Source organism: Mustela nigripes, chromosome 5 (genome assembly GCF_022355385.1).
Source record: "Mustela nigripes isolate SB6536 chromosome 5, MUSNIG.SB6536, whole genome shotgun sequence".
NCBI classification, from domain to species: Eukaryota; Metazoa; Chordata; class Mammalia; order Carnivora; family Mustelidae; genus Mustela; species Mustela nigripes.
In genome coordinates, this window is record NC_081561.1 from 62385963 (window position 1) to 62408720 (window position 22758).

At 52.3% G+C, this 22758-nt stretch overlaps 2 protein-coding genes across 7 annotated transcripts; one reads left to right on the plus strand and one right to left on the minus strand.

Moving 5' to 3' along the window:
• Positions 1–5748: 5748 nt before the first annotated feature.
• On the minus strand, positions 5749–8582 carry TSPO2 (translocator protein 2). Of its 2 annotated transcripts, none has more exons than XM_059400530.1 (4): positions 8359–8582; positions 6998–7190; positions 6488–6629; positions 5749–6241 (listed from the first exon to the last, which is right to left on the minus strand). In XM_059400530.1, exons 1-4 carry the CDS (start codon positions 8507–8509, stop codon positions 6041–6043), a joined length of 687 nt encoding a protein of 228 aa, XP_059256513.1. In that variant the 5' UTR covers positions 8510–8582; the 3' UTR covers positions 5749–6040. The 2 variants fall into 2 exon arrangements, with proteins under 2 accessions (XP_059256513.1, XP_059256514.1); XM_059400531.1 differs by having other exon boundaries at positions 8345–8447.
• Positions 8583–10348: 1766 nt separating this feature from the next.
• Positions 10349–22152, plus strand: UNC5CL (unc-5 family C-terminal like). 5 transcript variants are annotated; one of them, XM_059400525.1, is made up of 10 exons: positions 10349–10616; positions 12996–13121; positions 14397–14842; positions 15348–15648; positions 16348–16610; positions 17265–17366; positions 17640–17707; positions 18567–18667; positions 18820–18933; positions 20394–22152. In XM_059400525.1, the coding sequence occupies exons 2-10, from the start codon at positions 13087–13089 to the stop codon at positions 20614–20616; spliced, it is 1653 nt and encodes a 550-aa protein (XP_059256508.1). In that variant the 5' UTR covers positions 10349–10616; positions 12996–13086; the 3' UTR covers positions 20617–22152. The 5 variants fall into 5 exon arrangements, with proteins under 5 accessions (XP_059256508.1, XP_059256511.1, XP_059256509.1 ...); XM_059400524.1 differs by lacking the exon at positions 10349–10616 and adding an exon at positions 10723–10849; XM_059400528.1 differs by lacking the exon at positions 12996–13121 and having other exon boundaries at positions 10349–10621.
• Positions 22153–22758: the final 606 nt, after the last annotated feature.

Here is a 22758-nt window from a genome sequence, read left to right on the forward strand (position 1 = left end):
CCCTTCACCATCCGGCTCCTACTGCTATCAGGACCCCCGAGGCTGGGCTCTGAGGAAGGAGGGACAAGAAGGGCTCTAGGGGAGGAAGGCGTTCTTCAGGGACCTTGGCTCTAGAAGCAATCAGTTTGTGAGGAGTGCATGTGCAGAGGCATGTATGTACGTGTGGTGTATATGTGTGGAGGGCACAGGGATAGAGACAAAGCAGCTGGGGAGTAGGGATGGAAACTGAAAAAGGAATGCTCCCAATCTGTCCCCGCAGGCCCCAGCCTCATTCTTTCTGGGATGCCAGGGGCTGGAAGGAGCTGTATTAGGCCCAAGAGAAGCTGCAACCTGCCTCTCCCAGTCCCATTTTCCAGGGCCGTTTCAGAAAACATTCGGATGTTCTGGAGATGGCCGAGGAGTAGGCAACAGGGTCAGGCACAGCTGTTCCTTGGGTCCCAGCCTGATCCCGTGTTGCCCTCACTGGGAAGGAAGTAGAGGCCAGGAGGAGCCTAGTGGAAAATAGAAGCCTCACCAGGGGAAGGTTTAAATTCTCACTTTGTGAAAGAAGACACCTCGGGAGCACGCTGATGGAGTGGGTGCTTTATGTGCTGGGACAGCTGGGACCCCAACAGCGCGTTGCTCCAGAGACCCAGCCAGGGCGTGCCTGTCCCTCGGTCACTACTGAGACGAGGTACACAAACAACGGGCTGCAGGCACCAGACAACCCCCTGGCGGACAGAAGCCTGTGCCCTCCAGCAACTGCTCTGTTGACATAAACACAGGGTGTCCAGAGCTTTGGCCAGGCAGGGGGTGGGGGAGGGGACCCAGGGTCTCCCAGAGGTCTAAGGCTGAGATCAGGGAAGGCACTAAGCTCACAGCTTGGGCCAAGGTTTTCAATATCCTCCTGTGCGGAACACAACGCTCGGGTTGCCAGGCAGAATGTGCTGTCCCTGGGGGAAAATAGTGACACGGTAACTTAGTCACTGCGGTCCTCCATTCCAGCAACCACTCCAGGCACTGCCCGGCTCCCTCCTGCGGCGAGCGTTTTGAGTCTTTGAAGAAAGTGAGCTGATAAGAATCAAGCACAAGAAGGTGACTAATAGTGTTCTTTGAAAGGGGTGTTTGCAGGGCCAAAGAACCTACTAGGAGAAAGAGATAAACTGAATCAGCTTTTGAAAGAATTCCAGCTCTTAGAACAGTTAGTGTGTGGAACAGGTGCAGGTGGAGAGGACAGGGGTTTCCTGGGTGCTCCTGTGGGCAGATAATTTCTGTGTGGGCTGGGGGATCTTGGAGGTATAGACGGTAGAGGGACGGAAGAGGCTGAAAAGATAGTACTGAGGCAACTGTTATGACAGAGAGCCTGTGCTGGTTTGCACACTAGCAGAATGTGCCTCAGTGGGTGAGGGTCCTTGAGAGCTTTCGGGGAGAGAAGGGGCTTTGAGGAACTCTACTGAGCATGAAAGAGGGAGGTCTGGGGGGTGCCTGGGTGGCTCAGTGGGTTAAACCTCTGCCTTAGGCTCCGGTCATGATCCCAGAGTCCTGGGATCGAGTCCCACATTGGGTTCTCTGCTCAGCAGGGAGCCTGCTTCCCCCCATTTTCTCTCTGCCTGCCTCTCTACCTACTTGTGATCTCTGTCAAATAAATAAATAAAAATCTTAAAAAAAAAAAAAGAGAGGGAGTTCCGGATCTGAGGGTGTCCCGACCAGAGCCAGTCTTTGTGTGTGTCAGTAACTTGCCTGCCACTAAAGGGGATCAGCAATCAGTCCTTAAAACAAGAGGACTTGTCCTTGTTTTCCAGAACTACAAGAAGGTGGAGGACTCTGCAACTCAGCTTGGGGTGCCAGAGAATTCCAGGGAATTGGATGGATATGGCTGCCACAAAGGAAGACTTTGGAGCCCCGGCGCAGGCCGGGCAATACTCTGGGGGGCTTCAACTTCCTTCCACCAGGGCATCATCTCTACCTGCCCATGGGGAGAAGGGGCTGGGGATGCCTGCACTCTGCTCCCTCCCAGCCCAGTGGACCAAAACTTTGTCCACTCTCAGTCTCTCCACCTCACCTCGCCCCTGTGTGGCTCTACTCTGCAGACTTGGCAAAGGGAGGAAGGATGCAGGGTTCCAGGGAGGGAAGGAGGGACTAAGATCCAGCAGAAAGAGACATACCACCTACTGGGGGTGCTATGTTATCTGCTGCAGCTCCCAACCTCTGCACACATTGGTGTAGGGGGCACTGCACAGCCTTTGAGGAGCTCATCTCCCCCTCCCTGCCACTCTCCACCCAGTGAATCATATTCACATGCCATGTGCTCGCTCAGAGGCAAATGGAAAACTACCACAGAAAGACAGAGAAGCACACACACATGACTGCGGTGGTGGGATCCCAGGACGCATGTCGCAAAGATAGGAGGCAGCTCTGACTCCACTCGGGCACAGCTCTAGGTAACTCCAGATACCTAGGAGGGTCCCAGGGCAGTGTGTGTTCCAGGTGTGGTTAAGAACTGGTGGGGGGGTAAGGACAGGGGCTTCAGGCAGATTTGGAGACTGGGGGATTAAAGGCTCCCACCCAGGAACCAAAGAGCAGTGCAAAAGGGAGTTTTTCTTTTCTTCTTCTTCTTCTTCTTTTTTTTTTTTTAAATATTTTATTTATTCATCCATTTGAGAAAGAGAGGGAGAGAGAGGGAAAATGTTCCCAGGCTAGAGTGTGTGATGGGGGGAGGGGCAGAGGGATAGAGACAAGCAGACTCTTCACTGATCACAGAGGCCAACTTGGGGCTCAGTCTCATGACCTTGAGATCATGAACTGAGCTGAAATTAAGAGTCAGGCATTTAACCGACCGAACCACCAGGCACCCCTACAGAAGGGAATTTTAAGGATGACTCTGGGGAAAGAGGGTGAGAGTTTGTGGTTGGAATCCTGCCCTTTCTGGCTGTTTCTGGTCAAAGCCAGGAAGCCCCTTGGTTTGGCTTATCCCTATCAGGTAGTCTTGTTATTTTGGGGCTTGGGAAACTGCCCAAATCAAGTTTTGTTCTAGGGCCAAGTGTCCAGAACTAGAGGTATCTGGATGCCTGGGTCTGTGGATCAGCTTGCACTGGGGAGGGCAAAGTCATGCAGTGGGCTTGGGCAGACTCTCTTCTTCTTAGAGCATCATTTAAACTTCTAGAATTAGCTGGAGACACCAATAAAATTCGGAGCGGCTATTTATACTGCCTCTATGAGATGATGACGACAACAACAATGACAAATAACTCTGGGGTGTTGACTTGTCTAAGGTCACCCAGTAATAGTGGAGCAGGGAGGAGAACCTGTGCAGTGCGGTGGCTCCAAGCCCACCCTCGAACGGTATTTATGGATTATGCTTCTACGTTTAAACAGCTACACATATAAATGAAGTTATAAATTCAACCGAAAGCAGTTTTAGAAAATCTGATTGAGGTGAAGACAAAATCCACCTGAATTTGCAACATAAAAAGCGAGTCATTTTCTGCATGTGACACTGATCAGGCTGGCCACCAGACCTGGGGAGGAGGTCACTCACTCTCCTGGCTCTTAGGAAGGGAGGGAGATATAGCTTGGGGTCTTGGAGCAAGGTGGGTCTCCAACAAGGGGCCTCTGGGTTCTCCTCCTAGAACAGCTAACAGGTATTAAGCACTTCCTCTGTGCCAGACCTCATTTTATTCATTATCTCATCTCTTCCCAACAATTCTAGGGGATGGGGGCGGCCCATGGCACAGATGAGAAAAATGAAGCACAGGCAGTGAAGTCAGTTGCACTGGGTTCCCTGGTAGTAAATGACAGTCTGTACCAAGCCCAGGCTGGCTCTTCTCCAGAGCCAGAAGTGCAAACCACTGACTGTACTGTATGGCCTTTCTTCCTCAAGATGATCTGATTCCATCTCATAGAGGCAGATGATCTGGGTCTGGAGCAGGGCTGGAGTCCAGGCCTTTGACAACTGCCCCAGGAGGTTACTGGGCTGCACTTTGAGAACCAGACTGGTAGCTGTCTCAACCAGGCTGAACATTAGAACCACCTGACAAGTTTCAAGAAGTTTCAAGAACAAACACAGGCTTTTTCAATGGCTCCAGACTTGTCTGTAGGTGTTGGTGGGGTAGTGGTCAGCATTTTCTTTTAATGGGACCAAGTGTTAATTTTTTCCTGCCCATAAAGATACCTGAAGGCCTGCTCTGTGCTGTGGGATGTGGAGGTGGGGGTCCCTGACCTGCCTGGCTGGGCAGAGTATCCTTTTAGAGTCAGGAAAGATGCAGAGTCCTTCTTTCTTTCTTTCTTTCTTTTTTTTTTTTTTATATTTTATTTATTTATTTGACAGACAGAGATCACAAGTAGGCAGAGAGGCAGGCAGAGAGAGAGAGAGAGAGAGGAGGAAGCAGGCTCCCCGCCAAACAGAGAGCCCGATGTGGGTCTCAATCCCAGAACCCTGGGACCATGACCCGAGCTGAAGGCAGAGGCTTTAACCCACTGAGCCACCCAGGCACCCCCAGAGTCCTTCTTTCTTGTCCTCCTTTGGTGAGCTCCAGAAAGAACCAGTCTCCTTGAATGATGATCTCCTTCTGGCTTCTCCCCTGTCTGGTCCTTGGCCCCCACCTGAGAGGTCAGAGCTGGTTTTTCAGCCAGAACTCAGCTCACAAGAAGTACAGGTTGTGGAAGTGAAAAGAGCCCCGAAAGACCAGCCATACCTGGAGCTCTCAAATTTTAGTGAGAGCTCACACAAGTGCTGGGAGCTTGTTCAATCCAAAGATGCCTGGAGTCCACCCCAAAAGTTCTGATTCTTAGGTCACAGGTGGGGTCTAAGGAACATGCGTTTGTAATAAGCTCCCCAGTGACTCTGTTGGCAGTGGTTCCCAGCTGACCTGCTGGAGGCCCTGGGGGGTTGTAAGAACACTGATGCCCAACTCCATCCCTAGAGAGTGGTCAATATTTTTAAAAGCTCCTAGGCAGGGTGTCTGGGCCTTCTAGCGGACCTTGTTTGGGATCTGGGGGTGGGCAGCCCCAGGGGCAGTCACTGCTACCCTTGCTATCACCAGGGCCTTGAAACAAGAGGAGAAGAAAACAATAGGAGAGAAGAAACTGAAATAAAGAAGCCAATGAGAAGATGTAGAAAGAGAGAAGTCTGAAATCACTTAGCACTGAGGTGTTCATCTCCTTTTCTCAATGTTTTCTCTTATTGTAATAGTCCTTAATGGATTTAAAATAATTAATAATAAAAAAGAATATGAAAACAAAAATTAAAAATGGGCTATAATCCTCTTTATCAGTGATAATCTCATAAGGTCTTAATATGACATATAGAAAGTACATGAGAATAATATATTGTATAACCATAGTATAATATTATTATAACTATAATATATTATGGTGTATATTATACACATTATATTATTGTTACTAATATATATTAATTAAAATCAATGAGATAACATTAAACTACTCTAAAATAAAATATTATATAAACCTGACATGTAATTTGCATCTTTTTTTTTAACCTTATCTACTTTTGTGTTTTGCTTTTATACCACTTTTCAAAATGACTTTGTGTTCCAGGTAACTGAAATCTGAGTCCTAAATATCTCGGCCCTATCGGGAGGGCGTGGAAGTGGAGCGGAGAAGGTTCGCCCACCCTCCCCTTACTGTGCACTTGCCTTCCTGCGAGCATTGACCTACACGGACTCCCACACATGCGCAGACGCGTCTACCCCTGCAACGCTGCTCTCGACTTCATCTTCCCAGATACGCACTTCGCAGCATACCCTCCAATTTTGTAAAGGATTTTATTAATGGGTATTTCTAAATTACCTTATTAATACAGAATTAGTTAATTTATATTAAGTATAAAATAAGTTTCCCCTCTCCCGTTTCTGAAATGGAAAGGAAATTGACACCAGGGGACCCAGGACAGTGACCACCCTAGGCTGAGTCATCTTCAGGGATTAAACAATCCTGACCCCCCCTTCCCTCCCTTCCTCCTTCAAATAGCCCCACAACCCTGCCTGCGTTCTCTTCTACCCTACCTAGCCATCCTCCCTCCACTCCTGTCCCTGGTGCCTCAGTCGTTCTTTTCCCCCATGGGCTGAGGCTGATGGTCTGGACAGAGGCTGTCCCTCCACAGGCGGTAGGCGATGGAAGCAGTCACAGTGAGCCAGGCCAGGTAAGGCAGCAGGAGCAGGGCGGCCAGCTTGTTGATGGGGTGCCAGATCAGCGCTGTACTCACCGCCAGTCCATAGAGCAGCAGCAGGTGCAGCAGGGCCTGGATGGGGGAGGGGTCGGGATGCAGGGCAGTCAGGTAGGTCGCTCTGAGCACTGAGCCCTCCGCCTTTCTCCAGCACGGTGGACCCAGTGAGCCAAGTTGCTGAGGTCTGGGCACTCAACCAGAGCTCAGAGAAGTCTGCCCACCCGTTAACCTGCTTGCACTCAATTGGTCTACTGTGTTATCTGCTCTGGGGGCCACGGGTGTTCTCACCTGTTCCTATACTACTTCCACTGCATTCCTTACCAGACCATGGGTGTGGGCTCCGAAAAAGAGAATCAGGGCAGCCCAGCTAACAGCGAGCTTCACAGCATAGAGGCCGAGAGGCAGGGCCAGGGGCCGCCCAAAGCCCCCTCCCAGGTCCTTCCACACCAGGTAGGAGGCATAGCTGTGGAGAGATGGTGGCAGAACACTCAGAAGGAGGGAGGACTCTTGGTTACCAAAAGGAAGCCCTGTGGGCTGAAGTGGGAGCAGGCATGTCTAAGCATCCCTTGAGGGCGGGCAGGAGGTGGTGGGAGGAGCCGGGGGCAAGCAAGGTGAGGTGGGGGAGGCCATGGGGAAACTCGGAGAGGGGGAGGAACTAGGCTGTCTGGAGTCTGGAGTCCTAGGCTGGCACAGAGGGGACCCCCCGCCCCCCAAGAGGCAGGATGGCATCCGTCCCTGTGAAGGCCAGAATGCAGTAGTAGTTCAGGGGTGCAGGGCCTCGTTCGCATCCTCCCAGGTATCAGGGCCAAGGCAGGAGAAATGGGTGCTCACCCCATGACAAAGTAGATGGTTATCCACCCTGCCAGCAAGACTCTGTGAGGCGGGCACCAGGGCGGTTTCTTTGGGCTACCGTCCCAACCAGACGTCTGATGACGGGTGAGCAGCCAGAGCAGGACAGGCCCCAGGTGGGGAAGGGCCAAAAAGATGGCACCGTGAGGCTGCATTCCCCTCACAGAGGCAAAATCTAGGAAGGCAGACAACATGTTGCTGGTGGGCCTCCCTCCTAGTCCTTTCCCCACGCCTGTCTCCACCTGCTACCCGACACTGTACTGTGGCCTGAGCCCCTCCTGGGAGGTCTGGTAAGAGATGCCATTCTCCCCACCTTGGCCCAGCTCCCATCCTGCGCTAGCCAGCCCATACTGCCTTGCTCTTTCTCTGGCACTCAGAAGATACTGTCCGGTATTGATAACTACTTCTGAGTGCAAGGCTCCTTCCCTCTCATGTGTATCTGACTCCTAGAGTTCAGGTCCAGGTATGACGGTCTTTTCTGCCTCCCATAGTGGCTGGCAGGTACATAGCAGGCTCTTGACAGGGACGCTGCCTTATGCTGAACTCAGCCAAGCTGATATAACCTGCCTGGAAGGACTAGAGAGGCAGGATCCAGAGATTCTCTGAGGGTCTTTTCTAGTCAGAAATGGGGCAGCCCACGGGCCCCCAGGCTTATCTCCATACACCAGACTGGCAGACCCAAGAGGCCCACAGCAGCCTGAGCTGCTGCCCTATTTGAACTTAGCTGAATGACACTGGGTTCCTTTCTCTGAAACATTAGGTCTCACCTGTCCCTCAGGGGCTGGCGAGGTCCCTCTTCCACCTCTCCACTTCCAGAGGGACTGAGCCCATGACACAAGTGCTCAGTTTTCTTGTGGCCTGACTTCTCAAGGAAGCAACTGCCTGGTCTTTGATTAAGAAGCTGCCACATCCATTTGCATGTGGAACAAGACACAGACCCCCCTCCAGCCAAGGCTCCCCACCCCCCACATGGTATCATTCTCATTTGCACATGGTACTTCAGCCCCCTCCCATGACTGCCGGGACTGCAAGGAAGACAGAGGTGGTGATTCTCAGTGTCCTGGAGTGACTGTCTGCTTCATCTTTTCCTGTCCAGGGCCCCTGTCCACGTCCTGGAGGTTCCACGGACAGGGCTCCCTGGCCTGCCTGTCCTTGTGTCTCTCTACTTCTCTGCCTCTCACTGGCCATTCGCTCATCTCCTGCCTTCTTGTCCCTCTTTCTGTTTTTATGCCCAGTGTTGTAGGCTCCTCCCGCACCCACACCCTATTTTCTCCTGTTTTCCACACTCTTGCTGTTGCCTCCTTATTCCCAGGCCTGCGTTCCCCTTACCTCAAGCAGCATACCTCCCAGGACGAATCCCCGACTCCCCGACGATATCCGTTTTGTGCAAAGCAGAAGAGGGTGGGGGACCAGGAGAAGGGCGGAGTGAGGCTCCCATCTGGCCTGTCTTTCTCCAATGACAAGGGGGTGGCACTGGCATGTCTCCATGGCCATGAAGGGTTCCTTTTAGGAGAGGTCCCCTGGTTTGTTGGTCCTGGCCTCTGGAGGACTTCGGCACTGTGGGAGCCTGATCCCCTGGGCTGGCTCAGCCCCAGGCCACAAGCCTACCGAAGCTGGTGGCCTCCACATCCCGTGAACTGGCTTTTGTCCACGGGGGTGGTGGGGACCCTCAGATTTCCCCAGGATCTTCCTGTAACAGGGGTTACCTCCCACGTGAAGCAAGTGCCAGCAGCTTGGAAATGAGTTCATGATACATGGACGCAGCCTCTTGTTATAGCCCAGTTGGCATGCTCCTTCCCGGCTTGGCACTCGAGCTTGACAGATTTTCACAAACCCCTATAACTTCATGACTCAGAGGAGAAAGCAGCCTCCTGTGTGACTCATACAGAGCCTTGTCCAGCAAAGACTAACACCCGCCTTTTCTGTCCCTATAAAAGTTCTGAACAGGGGCACCTGGGTGGCTCAGTGGGTTGAGCCTCTGCCTTCTGCTCAGGCCATGAACTCAGGGTCCTGGGATTGAGTCCCGCATTGGGCTCTCTGCTCAGCAGGGAGCCTGCTTCCTCCTCTCTCTCTGCCTGCTGCTCTGCCTACTTGTGATCTCTCTTTTCTCTCTTAAATCTTAAGAAAAATGTCTAAAATCTTTAAAAAACCCAACAAACTTCTGAAGATCTCTCCCTTGCTCGTCCTTTACTCTTGAGGTCCCCTTCCCAGGCTGATGGCTCTCCATCATTCCTTTGCCCCATCTCTCCACTTCTGGGACTTAGCTAGCCCTGGGAGGTGTTTATCCCATCCTTTGGCTTCTACCCTGGGGAAGGCAGCAGAGGAGAGGAGGTTGCAGTCAGGGACAAGAGGCTGAGCAATCATTAACTGAGATTAAAGCAGGGGCTTTACTTATGTTCTACGAGATGATTGATACCTGGGGGTCTGGGGAGTTCACCTTGGTCCTCGACAGCAGGAGGCCAGCCCACGGGGCCCGCCGTGACAACAGTTACCACTTAACTGGGCATCTACTTTGTGGCGAGCATTTTACAGTTATTAGCTCAATAATGACCATGCTTAGCCCTCATGCAGTAGATCATATTATCTGCATTTGTCAGACAAGGGAAGGGAGGCTCAGAGGGGTCGAGTAACTTGCCTAAGCGTACGCAGCCAATAGATGAGTCGCGTGTGTTCAGTGTCCGTAGTCTGGGGCCAGAACACATCCTCTTTTCTCTGAGTGGGTCCACGCATTCATTCAACAAGTCTTTATTCAATACCTGCTATGGACCAGGCTGTATCAGGAGCTAAGAGTACAGTAGCAAACAGCTGGGAAAATCCATCTTCACGGGGATCTTTCATTCCACTGGCACTATCTTTCTGAGGCAGAATTTCTATGAAAGGACTCGGGCTGGCAAACAGCCCAAAGTCTGCTCTCCCCCAAGTTCAGGGCTCCTGCCAACGCTGCTGCACACTGCACATGGGCAGGAAGCTGATAGGGGAACACCCCAAGGCTGCCAGCACCTTGTGAGTCATTAACCCTCTCAGTGCCTCCTCTCATGTCTGTGCAGGAAAGGGTGCAACTAGACATGGTCTAAGCTCCTGGACCAGCTGCACTGGCATCAGCTGGGAGCTTCTTAGAGATGCAGAATTTCAGGCCCCAGCTCAGACATATGTGGGATCAGAACCCCCCTTTTCACCCTGTCCCTCGTGTGTTTTGTGTGCATGCTGCTGTTGAGAAGCTCCTGTCAGGGTTCCCTCCTCTTACCTTCTGCCCTTACCCTAGCCTCTGGTGGGAGCAGCCACTCACCAGCAGAGGGCACTGTAGGGAGGGGGGTTTTCTCTTTCTTTGTCCCCTCCCTTGCAGACTCAGACTGACTTCTGGGATCCTCAGCTACTCCTCCAGGAGCTCAGCTGGACTTTGCCAATAGATAGGGACAGACTCCCTCACCCCTCTTTAGGGCTCTGGGAGGCAAGTCATTGCCGGGAAGCTCTGGGCCACTCCTGCCCGGATTCCCCGCCCACCTCTCCTTGTCTGCTGGCCTGGTGACCTGGTCTGGCTGATTTCCCAGAGAAGGAATTACTGTTCCTGGGCAAGCCAACAGCCTCTGAGAGCACCTACACGGTAAGGTGAGCCCCCCCCCGGGGCAGCCGGGGGCAGGGTGGGCATTGCAATGGGGCTACCTGGGGCTCAATAAGGCCAGCTTAGCCAGAGTGTGGCGAGCCTCTGCTAGAGGAGAAGAGAGCAGGGGCAAGTGCTCAGTGGGCGTGAGGATCTGGGAGCCTGTTGTATGCACTATGGAAATGTGGACTATGCTGATGAACGCTGCCCACGGCAGGCTTGGACTCATCCGTCTGGTACTTTTTCTGTGTTTCAGTAATGAGCTAGCAGGGTTTGAGTAGGCATGGTAAGAACCAGTGATGGGGGACAAGGGTTGAGAGCTACCTCAAAGGACATGAGCAGAGTGTTACAGCAGGAATCCAGATCTTTGTGCTGGAGGAGGCAACTTCTGAGGGACAAGTGATGTCAGCATTCTAAAGCACTGTTGTCTTGGGGACCTGCTACCCGTGATAGTCTGGGGTCATGGGCAAGGCAGACTGGAGCCATGGGTAGTAAGGAGGCAGGCATGGGTTTGAGAAGGTCTAGGCTACAGTTATCTGGTTGGCCTGCTGTAGATTCAGGACCCTTCCTCCTCCTAGAGTTAAGGGGAGGATGGAGTGAGGGCCAAGCAGCTTGGAGATCTCTCAGCCTGGGAGAAAGGGGGCCGAGCTGGGGGAGAGTTAATGAATGGGCTGCCCATGAGAGGCCCCTTGGGGCCTTGGGGAGTAATATGCCAACTGTTTCAGGTTGGGAGGCTGGGCAGGCAGACTCTGCTGCGCCATCCAATGGGGTGGAGGAGATTTGGACTCTGGTCTTTGGAGGCCCCAGGAAGGTTGTTGCTCCAGAAACAGCGGAGTCCCTCCTTTCTTTCATGTTAACTAGCCACCAGTGCCTTTGTGGGCAAGGGGAGGGGGTCGTCCTGCACCATGGAACCAAGACCCTTTTGGGTCTTTCCATTTATTTTTACTTTATTTTTGTTTCTTTCTCTTCCAACTTCACTTCCTCTAGAAGTGGAAAGGAAGAAAGACCCAGGGGGGAACAGGGGGCAGGGAGAGAAAGGTAGTGTTTCTGAAACACAGTCATCATCTCTGTTCATCCTTCCCTCTGCCTTCAGTTGTAGCTTAATAATCTCCCATACGCCTCCATGGTGGGGAGAAAACTTGGCTTCCTTATCTGGGAAACGGAGGTAAAATTAACACCCAGCTCACAAGGCTACTATGAGAATCAAATGAGATGGGCCACATAGAGTGCTCCAACACAGTGGCATGGGGTAGAGCTCCATGAATGATAACCAGTATTACTGCAGTTATAATTCCAATTATTTTTCATGTTGGAGGACCTTTTGGAATGGCTACAGCGTGAAGGGGAACTGGCTGCTCCAGCCCCCTTTTCCACCAGATGTGGGGCCTTGCCAACTCACCCACTTCACTCATGTGCCCTGCAAGGGGCTTTGGCTGAAGCAGGCTGCTACAGTGTGTCTGCAGGGCTGCACTGAAAGGCAAAGGGAGCAATGTCAAAACTTCCTTCCTGTCTCTATTTTCAGTGGGGACAGGGTAAGGGTGGGGGGAATAGATCCTGCCACAGTCCTTAATCCTGATGCTACAGAGGAGTTTCTGCCCCTTTCTAGGAAGACCCAAGGAAAGGGGCTTGGGTTTCGTGGGCCCTAAGGAAGGAAGGAAGGAAGGAAAAAGGTGGGCATGGAAGGACCTGGAAGCTTGAGGAGAGGCCTCAGCTCCCGGTTGGGGTGTGAGCGAAGGGAGTGGGGAGGAACGGATGCCAGAAGCCTCTCTCTAGTGCAGATCCCAGTGAATTAACCATGGGGATCTCCAGGATTTTGAAAGAGGCTATGATGCCACCCAGAACTCGGTTACAGAGCAAATGAATCATATTCTCTCAGGTGCTTCCTGAGACATCATCTTTATCCCACAGTTCGAGGTACACAGCTGGTGCTCAGGAAATGTGACAGTATAGAGTCAAGGGTCCTTCTGCAAGGTGGGATGGCCATGGAGAGAAACTTGGGAGGGGTGAGCGTGTGAAGGGCTGGTGAACCACAGGGAGGCGCTGTAGAGCGGGAGGGGGTCCAGGTGGGTAGGTAAAGCAGATGGGGAGAACAGCTGGAGCAAAGGCCAGCGGCTGGAATTAGGCGGGTGTGAGGACCCCAGCTTGGCCCGAGTGAGGGTGTTGGAGATTCAGGGAGGATGAGGGTGGTAGGCTCTAGAGGGCCGCAGGAAGGTCTGGCAACCATATGGGAAAGCTGCTGGAAGAGCGAGGTTCCAGTCTGAGGACCCCGCTGGTAACCAGGTAGGCAGGCAGTGGACACCTGCTTTTGCCCAGCCTCACTGGAGAAAACTTTGGTTTTCTTTCTCATTTTGCTTCCATGTTTAAGTGTGTTACTCTTTCTAGTTCACAGGTTCCTGTGAGCTACCTTCTGACCTTTCTGGCAATAGGTGGGGCCTAAAGAAACAGGGCTTTATCATCTGCAAATGCTTTCCCCATGATCTCATGCCATCCTCACAATCACCTTGAGCGGTAATTATTGTTTAACTTTTGGTAGCGTTTTAAAAGAATTACAAAGTTAATATAAAATACGTGCCTGGGCTGAAAAAATTCAAATTCAGGAAAAAGAGTTTAAGAAAATTGAAAGTCCTAGTTCACACCTTCCACCCTCTCAATTTCCTGTCTGTTTCAGTAGTGACTGGTGGGAATAGCATGGGGTGAGTCCTCTCAGACCTGCATTGCTCCAGACAGGAATCACTAGTAGGTCCCAACTGCCATGCGCTGTGAGTGTAAAATACACACGGACTTCAAAGGCTTAGTGGGAAAACAGAATGTAAAATATCTCAGTAATTTTACATTGATTTCCTCCCAAGTGAAATTTTGAATATATTGGGTTAGGTACATAAAATATATTATTAAAATTAATTCCTCCTATTTCTTTTGACCTTTTTATTATGGCCACTAGAATTTTAAAATTGCATTTGTGGCTTACATTTTATATATGTTATATATAATAAATATATATTTACATATGTATAAAATATATATTACATATAAACATATATATTTAAAGATTTATATATGGAAGGTTATATATATATATATGTGTCTGTATACATATATATATGTAAATGTTTTATTTATTTTAGAGAAAGAGTGATGGGGGAAGGAGCAGAGAGAGAGGCAGAGAATCCCAAGCAGACTCTCTATTGAGCATGGAGCCAACCCAGGGCTCGATTTTGTGGCCCATGAGATCATGACCTGATCCAAAATCATAAGCTGGATGCTTAACTGATTGAGCCACCTGGGCACCCCAACTTACATTATATTTTTACGGCATAGTACTGTTCCAGAACTTTCTCTGTGGTTGGCATGTATACACCTGTAAATATGTATCTATACTTGTCTACAGTTCTGCTATTTACATTAATGGGGTTGGAGGATGTCTAGTTCTCTGTAACTTGCTATTCCACTTAAAGATTTTTCTGTGAAGATCAAGAGTGGTATTCCGACAGATGCAGAAACTGAGGGACAGTAAGCAATAGGACACATTTTCTCAGCCAGTGGCCAAGGTGGCACTTGAATTTACATCCTCCTCACGGGAGTTAAATGTGATATACTAGGCCATGGGGAGCCATGGCAGGTTCTTGAGTCAGACAAAGATAGGGGAAGTTTTGTTAAAGGTATTAATCGAGGATGCACTGGAATGAAGACAATTGGCTCCTTCAGTGCAGCCGGCTGGAAGCTAAGTCTTGGCCTCCAGGACATTGAAAAGGCTTACCTGGCACGGCCTCTTTCCTCCTCCAGGTCCTTGGCCTTGGCTGGCCCAGGGGTGCAGGGGAACTGGCAGCATCAAGGGACCACGCGGATGTGCTCTGATGAGAGTGCCTTCCAACCGGCCCACTTCCTACTGCTGGTGGGTGTCCCGGTGGCGAGTGCCCTCCTTCTGGTCCAGTGCCTTCGATGGCACTGTCCTCGCTGGCTGCTGGGGGCCTGCTGGAAGCTGGATAGCCAAGAGGAGCCAGTAGCCCATCCCACTCCCCTACCGGAAAATGAGTCCTCAAGGCAGTGTGCACCGGCCACACTGCCGGAGATGGCCGCCTTCTACCAGGAACTGCACACACCCACTCAAGGCCAGACCATCATCCGTCAGCTGATGCACAAGTTGTTGGTGTTCTCAGCTCGAGAGGTGGATCACCGTGGTGGCTGCCTGATGCTCCAGGATATGGGCATCTCTCTGCTCATCCCACCAGGTAACAGCACCTTCTCCCTTCTCAGCCTGGAGTTGTTCCTTGTGTGTTGTACAAGGGTGTCGTGCCTCAGGGAGCATCATTTGTAGACACCTCCATAATCTTGAAAAGTATGTATATTTTTATGACTTCATTGACTCCAAAGATGGATAGATTGCATATTTTTATGACAACTCCCTGACAGGAAATCAAGTGCCAGGTGGAAATGAACAGTGTGTTATGACAATTCTCAGTTATGGAAAGTGTCTGGAGCAAGAGCACCTCTTGCAAATTCCCACTAGTCCCATAAGGGCTAGTGGTGGCCCAGGAGTGAAGGGGGGGTGACCTGCTCAGGATTACGCCACAAGCCAGCTCAGTCTTTCTCTCCCTGCACACTGCCTCCCCATGTGCCCTGCTAGGCAATCTCTCTTCTGGGCTCCTGTCCCACCTCCCCTCCCACTGTGGCCTGGCCTCTGTGGGGTTGGGTGAGCCTGCCCGTCTGGCCCATCTCAACTCTTGTTCTCCCCAGGAGCTGTGGCTGTGGGCCGCCAGGAGAGGGTGTCCCTGATCCTGGTGTGGGACTTGCTGGATGCCCCATCACTGTCCCGAGCCCAGGGGCTGGTGAGCCCTGTGGTGGCGTGTGGCCCCCATGGGGCCTCCTTCCTGAAGCCCTGCACCCTCACATTCAAGCACTGTGCCCAGGAGCCCAGCCATGCTCGTACCTACAGCAGCAACACAACTCTGCTCGATGCCAAGGCCTGGAGACCCCTGGGGCGGCCTGGGGCCCACACCTCCAGGGACGAGTGTCGTATCCAGCTCTCCCACTTCAGGTAGGCCCATCGGCCCAGTCTTCCTGCCCGTTGTCTCGGTTGGCCTCATCCTCCACTTTCTGTATGGAACTGCCCCTTGATCTCTCCCAGACGGCCTGCAAATCCCTTCACTCTCCGTGGCCCTTCCTGTTCCCTCTGTCCTAGTGTGTAGGACAGCTTGTCCCACTCCAGCCCTGTCTAGGACTGTGTCCCCTGTGCCAGGCTCTCTGCCCGTCTACACCTACCACCCCAGTCCTCCATCTAGAAGGGTCTGTCCCATCCCTACCTTTGTCTCTCTAAACTTGTCTGTGTCTACCCTGTGCCCCTGTTCAGGACCGTCTAGGGCTAGGGCAGACTGTCCCCTCCAGTTCTCAAAGACCCCCTCCCATCTCATGTCTGCCCTTAGCTCTGTCTTTCCAGGATCTTAGGTACTTCTGTCTCTCTTTCCCCCTGAGCACAACAGGGCCAGCCGTGTGTAGGACCCCGCTGAATCACAGTGGCCCTGAGCCCACCTTTCCTCCCTCCCACAATGGAGGAGTCTTGCTGGCCCTTCCTCCACTCTGTGATGGTCACTTCAACGTGACTCACATTTCGTCCCCCTACCTGCCTGACTGCCCCTCACTTCCCCCCTTGACTGCGCTCCTTGGCTCCTAGTGCTTTAGGAGCCAGCTGGCAGGTGCATGGGGCTCCCAGCTCCCCGGTCCCCATCTTTCCCTGCAGTCTCTACACCTGTGTGCTGGAGGTGCCTGCGGGCCGGGACGCCCGCAAATGGCTGCAGCTGGCTATCTTCTGCTCACCGCTGGCACCAGGGCAGTCCCACCTGCAGCTGCGCATCTACTTTCTCAACAACACACCCTGCGCCCTGCAGTGGGCCGTGACCAATGAGCAGCCCCATGGGGGGCGCCTGCGTGGGCCCTGCCAGCTCTTCGACTTCACAGGGGCCCGCGGGGACCAGTGCCTGAAGCTCACGTACATCTCTGAGGGTGAGTGAGATGGGGGCCTGGGTTGCAGGGGCCCCACTAGAGGGAGGGGGTCTGGGCTTCCCCTGGGTAGAAATCTGGGAACCTCAAGTTTCTTTTGGCTTCCAAAAGAAGGGGTTCCAAGGGGATCTCTGGCTTCTGTGGCTGCCTGCGGGAGCCCCAGGCTCTGTCCACTTCCTTCCTCTGTGGTCCATTTGGTCCTGGCCCCTCCGTGGGAGGACAGGATGATGCAGGGGCAAGGGGAGGGGAGGCTTTTATTGCCTCCCCTGGCTGGGGCTAGTTCTGAGGAGGGCTCCCAGTCTTCTCTGCTCCCCCCTTCCTTTGTGGCACAGGCTGCTGCACTTGCGCACAGGTCCGAGGACATCTGTGTGGTTCACGGACAGAGCTCAGATGCATGGCTGCTTCTGCGGGTTGTGCATGGGAGGTGGGAGGCCTGTGTGCTGTGTGTGTGGGAGATGTGTGGTAGTAAGAGAAGGCTGCTCACAGAGTCCCTGTCCAGGCCCCGAGGATTCAAATCCACTCGAGACACCTTCGTGCTTTTGCTCCCACCTCATGCCTCCCCACTACCCCTGCATGGCACCTGCCGCAGAGTAGATGTCCTCAAACACTCGTGGAAGACCCCACTTTCTGAGGCCCTCCACTCTGCCTCCTCTCCAGGTTGGGAGAATGTGGATGAGAGCAGTTGCCAGCTGGTTCCCCATCTCCACATCTGGCATGGAAAGTGCCCCTTCCGTTCCTTCTGCTTCCGGAGAAAAGCAGGTAGTCCAGAAGACCCGGTCCACCTCCTCCCCTCTCCTTCTTCCCAAGCCTCCACCTCCCCCCCACCCCCTGTAGCTCCTCATTTGGTCAGCCATGCATGCACACCTTCTCTAAAAGGCGAGGAGCCAGAACTGATCTTTGTAGAGAGCAAGACAGAGCATCTTGCTCAGTGCCTTCAGATTTTGAAAGCCTGTCTGTGGAGTCCCTTTCACTTCTCCTGCTCCCTATGTCAGGCTTTGCCCTTGCTGACCTGCCATGTCCTCTCCTCTGTAGCCAATGAGAATGATGACTGCTCCACACTTACCAGTGAGATCATCGTCACCATGCACACTTTCCAGGATGTGAGTTGGAGCTGAGGGGCAAAGCAAGGGCAAGGTTTGGGGGAGCCCTGGGCAAAGTGGTTGAGGAGTCTGGTGCCCAGTAAGTCTGGCCTTAATCACATAATCAAGCAGGTGGATGGCATTCTTTTAGGGGCTGAGACCACCTGGCCTCCAAGTTGCCCTCCATCCCTGACTCTCTCTTGTCTATCCACGGATGAATCCAGTAGGAGGGTAAAAGAACCAAACCCTCGATTAAGCCCACTTCTTAGCCCAGAGGAACTTGAGCATCAGAGAAAAGTGGTTTCTTTCTAGGCTGACTGTCTGCACCTGAGAGATGATATTGTGTATCTTCAGTGTGGAGAGCGACTGGGGAGGGGGGAGCTTGAGTAGGTGGGATGAGAGTCCCCCCCCACTCTCCCGAGGGGGAAGAGTTGAAGACATCAGTGTTGAGAGTCTTTGGGGAGCCGTGGTGGCGCCTCAGTGGAGAGTAGGCCAGTACCGTTCAGGTTGTCACCTGCAAGGGGGGACCAAGGGATGGAGGGAAGGAGGCACATGCCTGAGTTCAGTGTCCCGACCTTTGATTGACTTTTCCCTGCCCTGTGACCTCACCAAGACTTCTGATCTCTTAGGCTGTGCCCTCTTTGGCTTCATATCTCAAAGAGCTCAATAGACAAACTTAAAGCTGGAAGTTCTGGGGTCAGAGGAGCAGAGGGGAAGCGACGCTAGGTGGGGCAGTTGTATCTTCTGGTAGAGTAGCTCTTGGTAGAGTAGCTCTGGGTGACAGGCTGAGGATCTGAGGAATGGAGGCAGGTTCCCCAGTTTCTTGCTCAGGGGAAGTCTCACGATCCCTAAGTGTGTTCCTGATCCTCTGCTGGCTTAGGGCTTGGAGACCAAGTACATGGAAATCCTCAGATTCCAGGCATCAGAGGAAGAGTCCTGGGCGGCTCCACCCCCTGTCTCTCAACCACCCCCGTGCAACAGGTGAGGTGGGGTTGCTTGGGCTACTGGTGGCAGGATGTTTGGGATTCTCTCCCCTATCCCCGGCTCCTGCAGGGCATGTACACCATTTGGGATTTGTGTGGAACAGACTGGGTTTCTCTGATCCTCTGAGAACCCAACTTTTCCCACCCCAGGCTGCCCCCAGAACTCTTTGAGCAACTGCAGATGTTGTTGGAACCGAACAGCATCACGGGCAATGACTGGCGTCGGCTGGCCTCCCACCTGGGGCTCTGTGGCATGAAAATCCGGTAAGAGGGACGAGGTCTGCAGTTGGGAGAGGGGGTGGACTGGGGTGGTGGGCTCCCGGGACACCTTGAGGACTGCAGCACAGTCAGTCAGAGAATGGCTATTCCCTATCTTGTTTCCCACAATAGAGCAGCTCTTTTTGTTTATTACCATTTTCTCAGTATCTAGAATGATGCCTGGCTCATGAGTAGGTGCTCAATAAATATTTAAAAAATGAATCAATTAACTTATAAGTCATTGGGTACATACTAAGTGCTTGGCATGCTGTGCCCTGAAGGGTAGAACGCAGACTATAAGATAATGTATACAAAGCATGTAGTTGAGTGCCTGGCCTATGTTAATTCAGTAAATGTTAGTAATAATGCAGGCAGTAGAACCATGGTCTCTGTCAACAGCAATCAGTAGGAGAACAATTCTGAACTAAGCTCCGGAACCCAGACTATGAGTGCAGTGGTCAGGAAGGACTTCACCCAGGAGATGGGACTAAAGCTGGACCCAGCTGAAAGCAGAGTGGATTTAAAAATCACCTGTTTGCTAAACATTTATCAAGTACCCACATTTATCAAGTGTCCTAGAAAACTATGCTCAGCATTGGAATACAAGGTGAATGAGACCTGGTTCCAGCATCCAGGAACTCACACCTTAGTAAGAGGTACAGAGAGCCTAAACAATAAAGGCAGGGTTTCTTGTACATATTTGTGTATTGTATATATCCACTGCTGCATAGCAAGTTGAGAACAGAGACACAACAGCTAAAGCAAGAAGCACGAAGATGTGGGGTCTGAGCGACCCCACTCAGACCAAAAGTCTGAACTGGAGGGTGCAGGTGGTCTCCACCTAGGAGGTGGGAATTAGGGCTTTAGGGAGGAGGTGGTAGGGAAGGGGGGAGCTGGGAGGGAGTAGCACACCCGGTTGTGGGTGTGGTGTGCAAAGTGGGAAAGGAATAGGCTCAGAGCAGGAAGGTTTGGGATTGGGATTGGGATTGGGAGAAAAGGTCAGGAAAAAACAGCAACACCAAGTTGTAGATAAGTTGAGGGTCTGGAATATGGGCTTGGCTAGTACTGGAAAGAGACTCTGGAATGTTTTTGAAGAGGGAAGGGTCCTGGCGAAGCCATGGTTTAGAACAACTGTTTCCTCACGGGTGGGCATGATGTGGTGGCCTGGGGGAGAAGGAGGAGGCGAGAGTGTGTCTGGGGTGGGGGACGTGGAGAAAGCAGTTAAGATCATGGGAGATGGAAGCAACCCTAGAGGCCCTCTTGCCCAAGCACTGGGTGAAGGAGGAAGAAACCGGGGTCTAGAGAGAGAAGTAGGCTTTGAGCCAGCATAATCTCAGGTCTCCATGCCCCGGCCCCATCCACCACCCCAGTCCCCTGAAGGCAGGTTAAGAGCAGGACAAGGGCCGGAGCAGGGGGATGGGGTAGATCCGGCCACAGCGTGCCCACCAAGCCTGTATCCCGGCCAGATTCCTGTCCTGCCAGCGCAGCCCCGCCGCAGCCATCCTGGAGCTATTCGAGGAACAGAACGGCAGCCTGCAGGAGCTGCACTACCTCATGACCGTCATGGAGCGGCTGGACTGCGCCTCGGCCATCCAGAACTACCTGAGCGGGACGCACAGCGGTAGCCCGGCGCCCGTCCGCGGGGGCGCCCAGGAGAACCAGGGCCTGGAGCTGGACGAGAAGCTCTGAGCGCTCCCAGGCGGCGGGGCGGGCCGCAGTCTGCAGCACTCTGGGCCCCGGGGGGAGGGGGCTGACATTGAGGAAGAATGCAGCAGGTGCTCCTGGTCCTGCCCTTCCATCTCATCAGAACCCTGCGACAGTGCCTGGGGCCACCGCGAAGCCCGGGTGCTGTTCCTTGCCCGCCTCCTCCACAATTGCGACCCGCTTGGTCCTGCGAACAGGTCCCATCCTGGCCGGCAGGGGGCGCAGGAGCCCAGCGGATGGTCAGGCTTGCCTGGCCTCCGGGAAACTCCTTGACCAGTGGACTGGGAGACTGCTCTGTTGGCACGCCTTGCGGACTGGCCAGTCCACTGGGATTCACTGAGCGCTTCGTGACACCCAGCATCGGAGTGGGTATCACGGGGAATCCTGGGGTAGAGGAGATGGGGCTTGGAGCTTGACAAACATGCAGTCTCTTTTGGGAGTCAAGATGCACCCACGGGCTGAGGGTCAACGCCAAAAGGGCAGTGCCCTGTGGTTAGGACATGTGGGCATGGGATGAACAGACGTGTTTTAGGAGCTGAGAGGGGAGGCAGCATAGTGTGGGCTGGAGCAGTGAGAAGGCTTCATGGAGGATGCTGGAGAGACAGTAGGGACAGTAAGGGGTGGTTCAGCCATCTTTGGGTGAGGCCAGAAGGGGATGGTGGCTGGACTTACAGTAGAAGCCAGAAGTGAGCATGGGTGCTGAGGTATTAAGGAGCTGCCTAGTGGGTGTGATGGGAGGGGAGGACCAGGGTTCAAGGTCAGCCGTGCCTGGCTGTCCACCCCTCTCCTTTGTCTTCCTTTGACTCTGCCTTCCCACCCTTGCCTCGTCTTCCTCTCTCTCTGCTATTATTTCCATCATAAAACATCAAAATGGAAAAGAAACTTCAAGATGAACGCTCGTGCCCAATATTTTTAACTGGAACTGTGTGAGTTTTCAGTCTCTCTGTCTTCATTTTGCTGCCACCATTTCGTGCAGCCTCTGCATCCCTGAATCTGTCTCCCTGTTACTCTCCGTCTTAGCATCTTCCCGACCCTGCAGAGTCACTGTGCCTGCCTTTGAGGGTTTCCTTTACTCCGTGAACACCCCCGTCCTTCCCCTCAGGCAGCTTTAAACCAGTGTTATGTATCAAAAGCAATGAAAAGACCCTGGGCTACCCTATGAATAAGGGGAGAGGATTTTACCCCATGAATCAAGATCCAGTTTAGGGTCAGGAAATAAACAATGGGGATTAAAGAATACACCATTCAGTCAGTGAATATTTATTTACCCCCTACTACGTGTTAGACTCTGTATAAGAAAGAGATTAGTGGGCTGGGGCCTGGGAAGAGAATAAAGGATTTGACTCAGTGCTAGTAATACTTTTGTTTGCAAGCAGGTGTTGTTAATTTTTTTAAGGGCAGGCAAACAATCTCTTTGGCAACACTAATGCTTTGCTTTTGTATTTAATTAAAAGATATGAAAGCTTTTTCTATTGTAAACAATATTGTATAATAAAATATGAAAATTACCTTTCTTCGTTATTAACTGTATTTTGCTCAAATTGATAAATTTGGATATGGGCATGAATGGTTTTATTTGGTCAAATTATAGTGACGGGGGCTGGTTGGAAGGAAGCGTTTTGTAGATTGTGCTTCCAGAATGAAAACTGTCTGGGTTCAGAGTGGTAAATTAGGGAGGTTCACTTCCCATTCTGTTAGGAGTGAGCCTTCAGAGTGGGGCCTTCTACCTCCTCCCTCTTCCATTGTGTCCCACCCTCCTGGTTGGTGCCTTGGCTTTCCTTGCTTCCTTGGCTCAGGATAGGGCTGCTGAGAGCATCTTCCTCTCCTGGAGTCCAAGTCTCTTCCTTGCTCTTCATACCAGCCCAAGGCATCTTTATTTCCTGTTCCTCCCTACCCTGGAATGAATTATTTTAGGAGTTTCAGGTCTTCTGGAATTGTGCATTGAAGTCACAGGGGTTTCTATGCTGGGACGGAATGCCTTCTGGCCCCCACTCGAATTCCTTAGAATGGGCTCCCAGTGCCTGGAAATCGATGCTTGGAAGTCTCATAGATAGGTGGCAGGCTGCCCCATCTCTGGAGGATGGATCCTTCTTTTCTTAAATCACACCTGCTTGGCATGTATTTGCC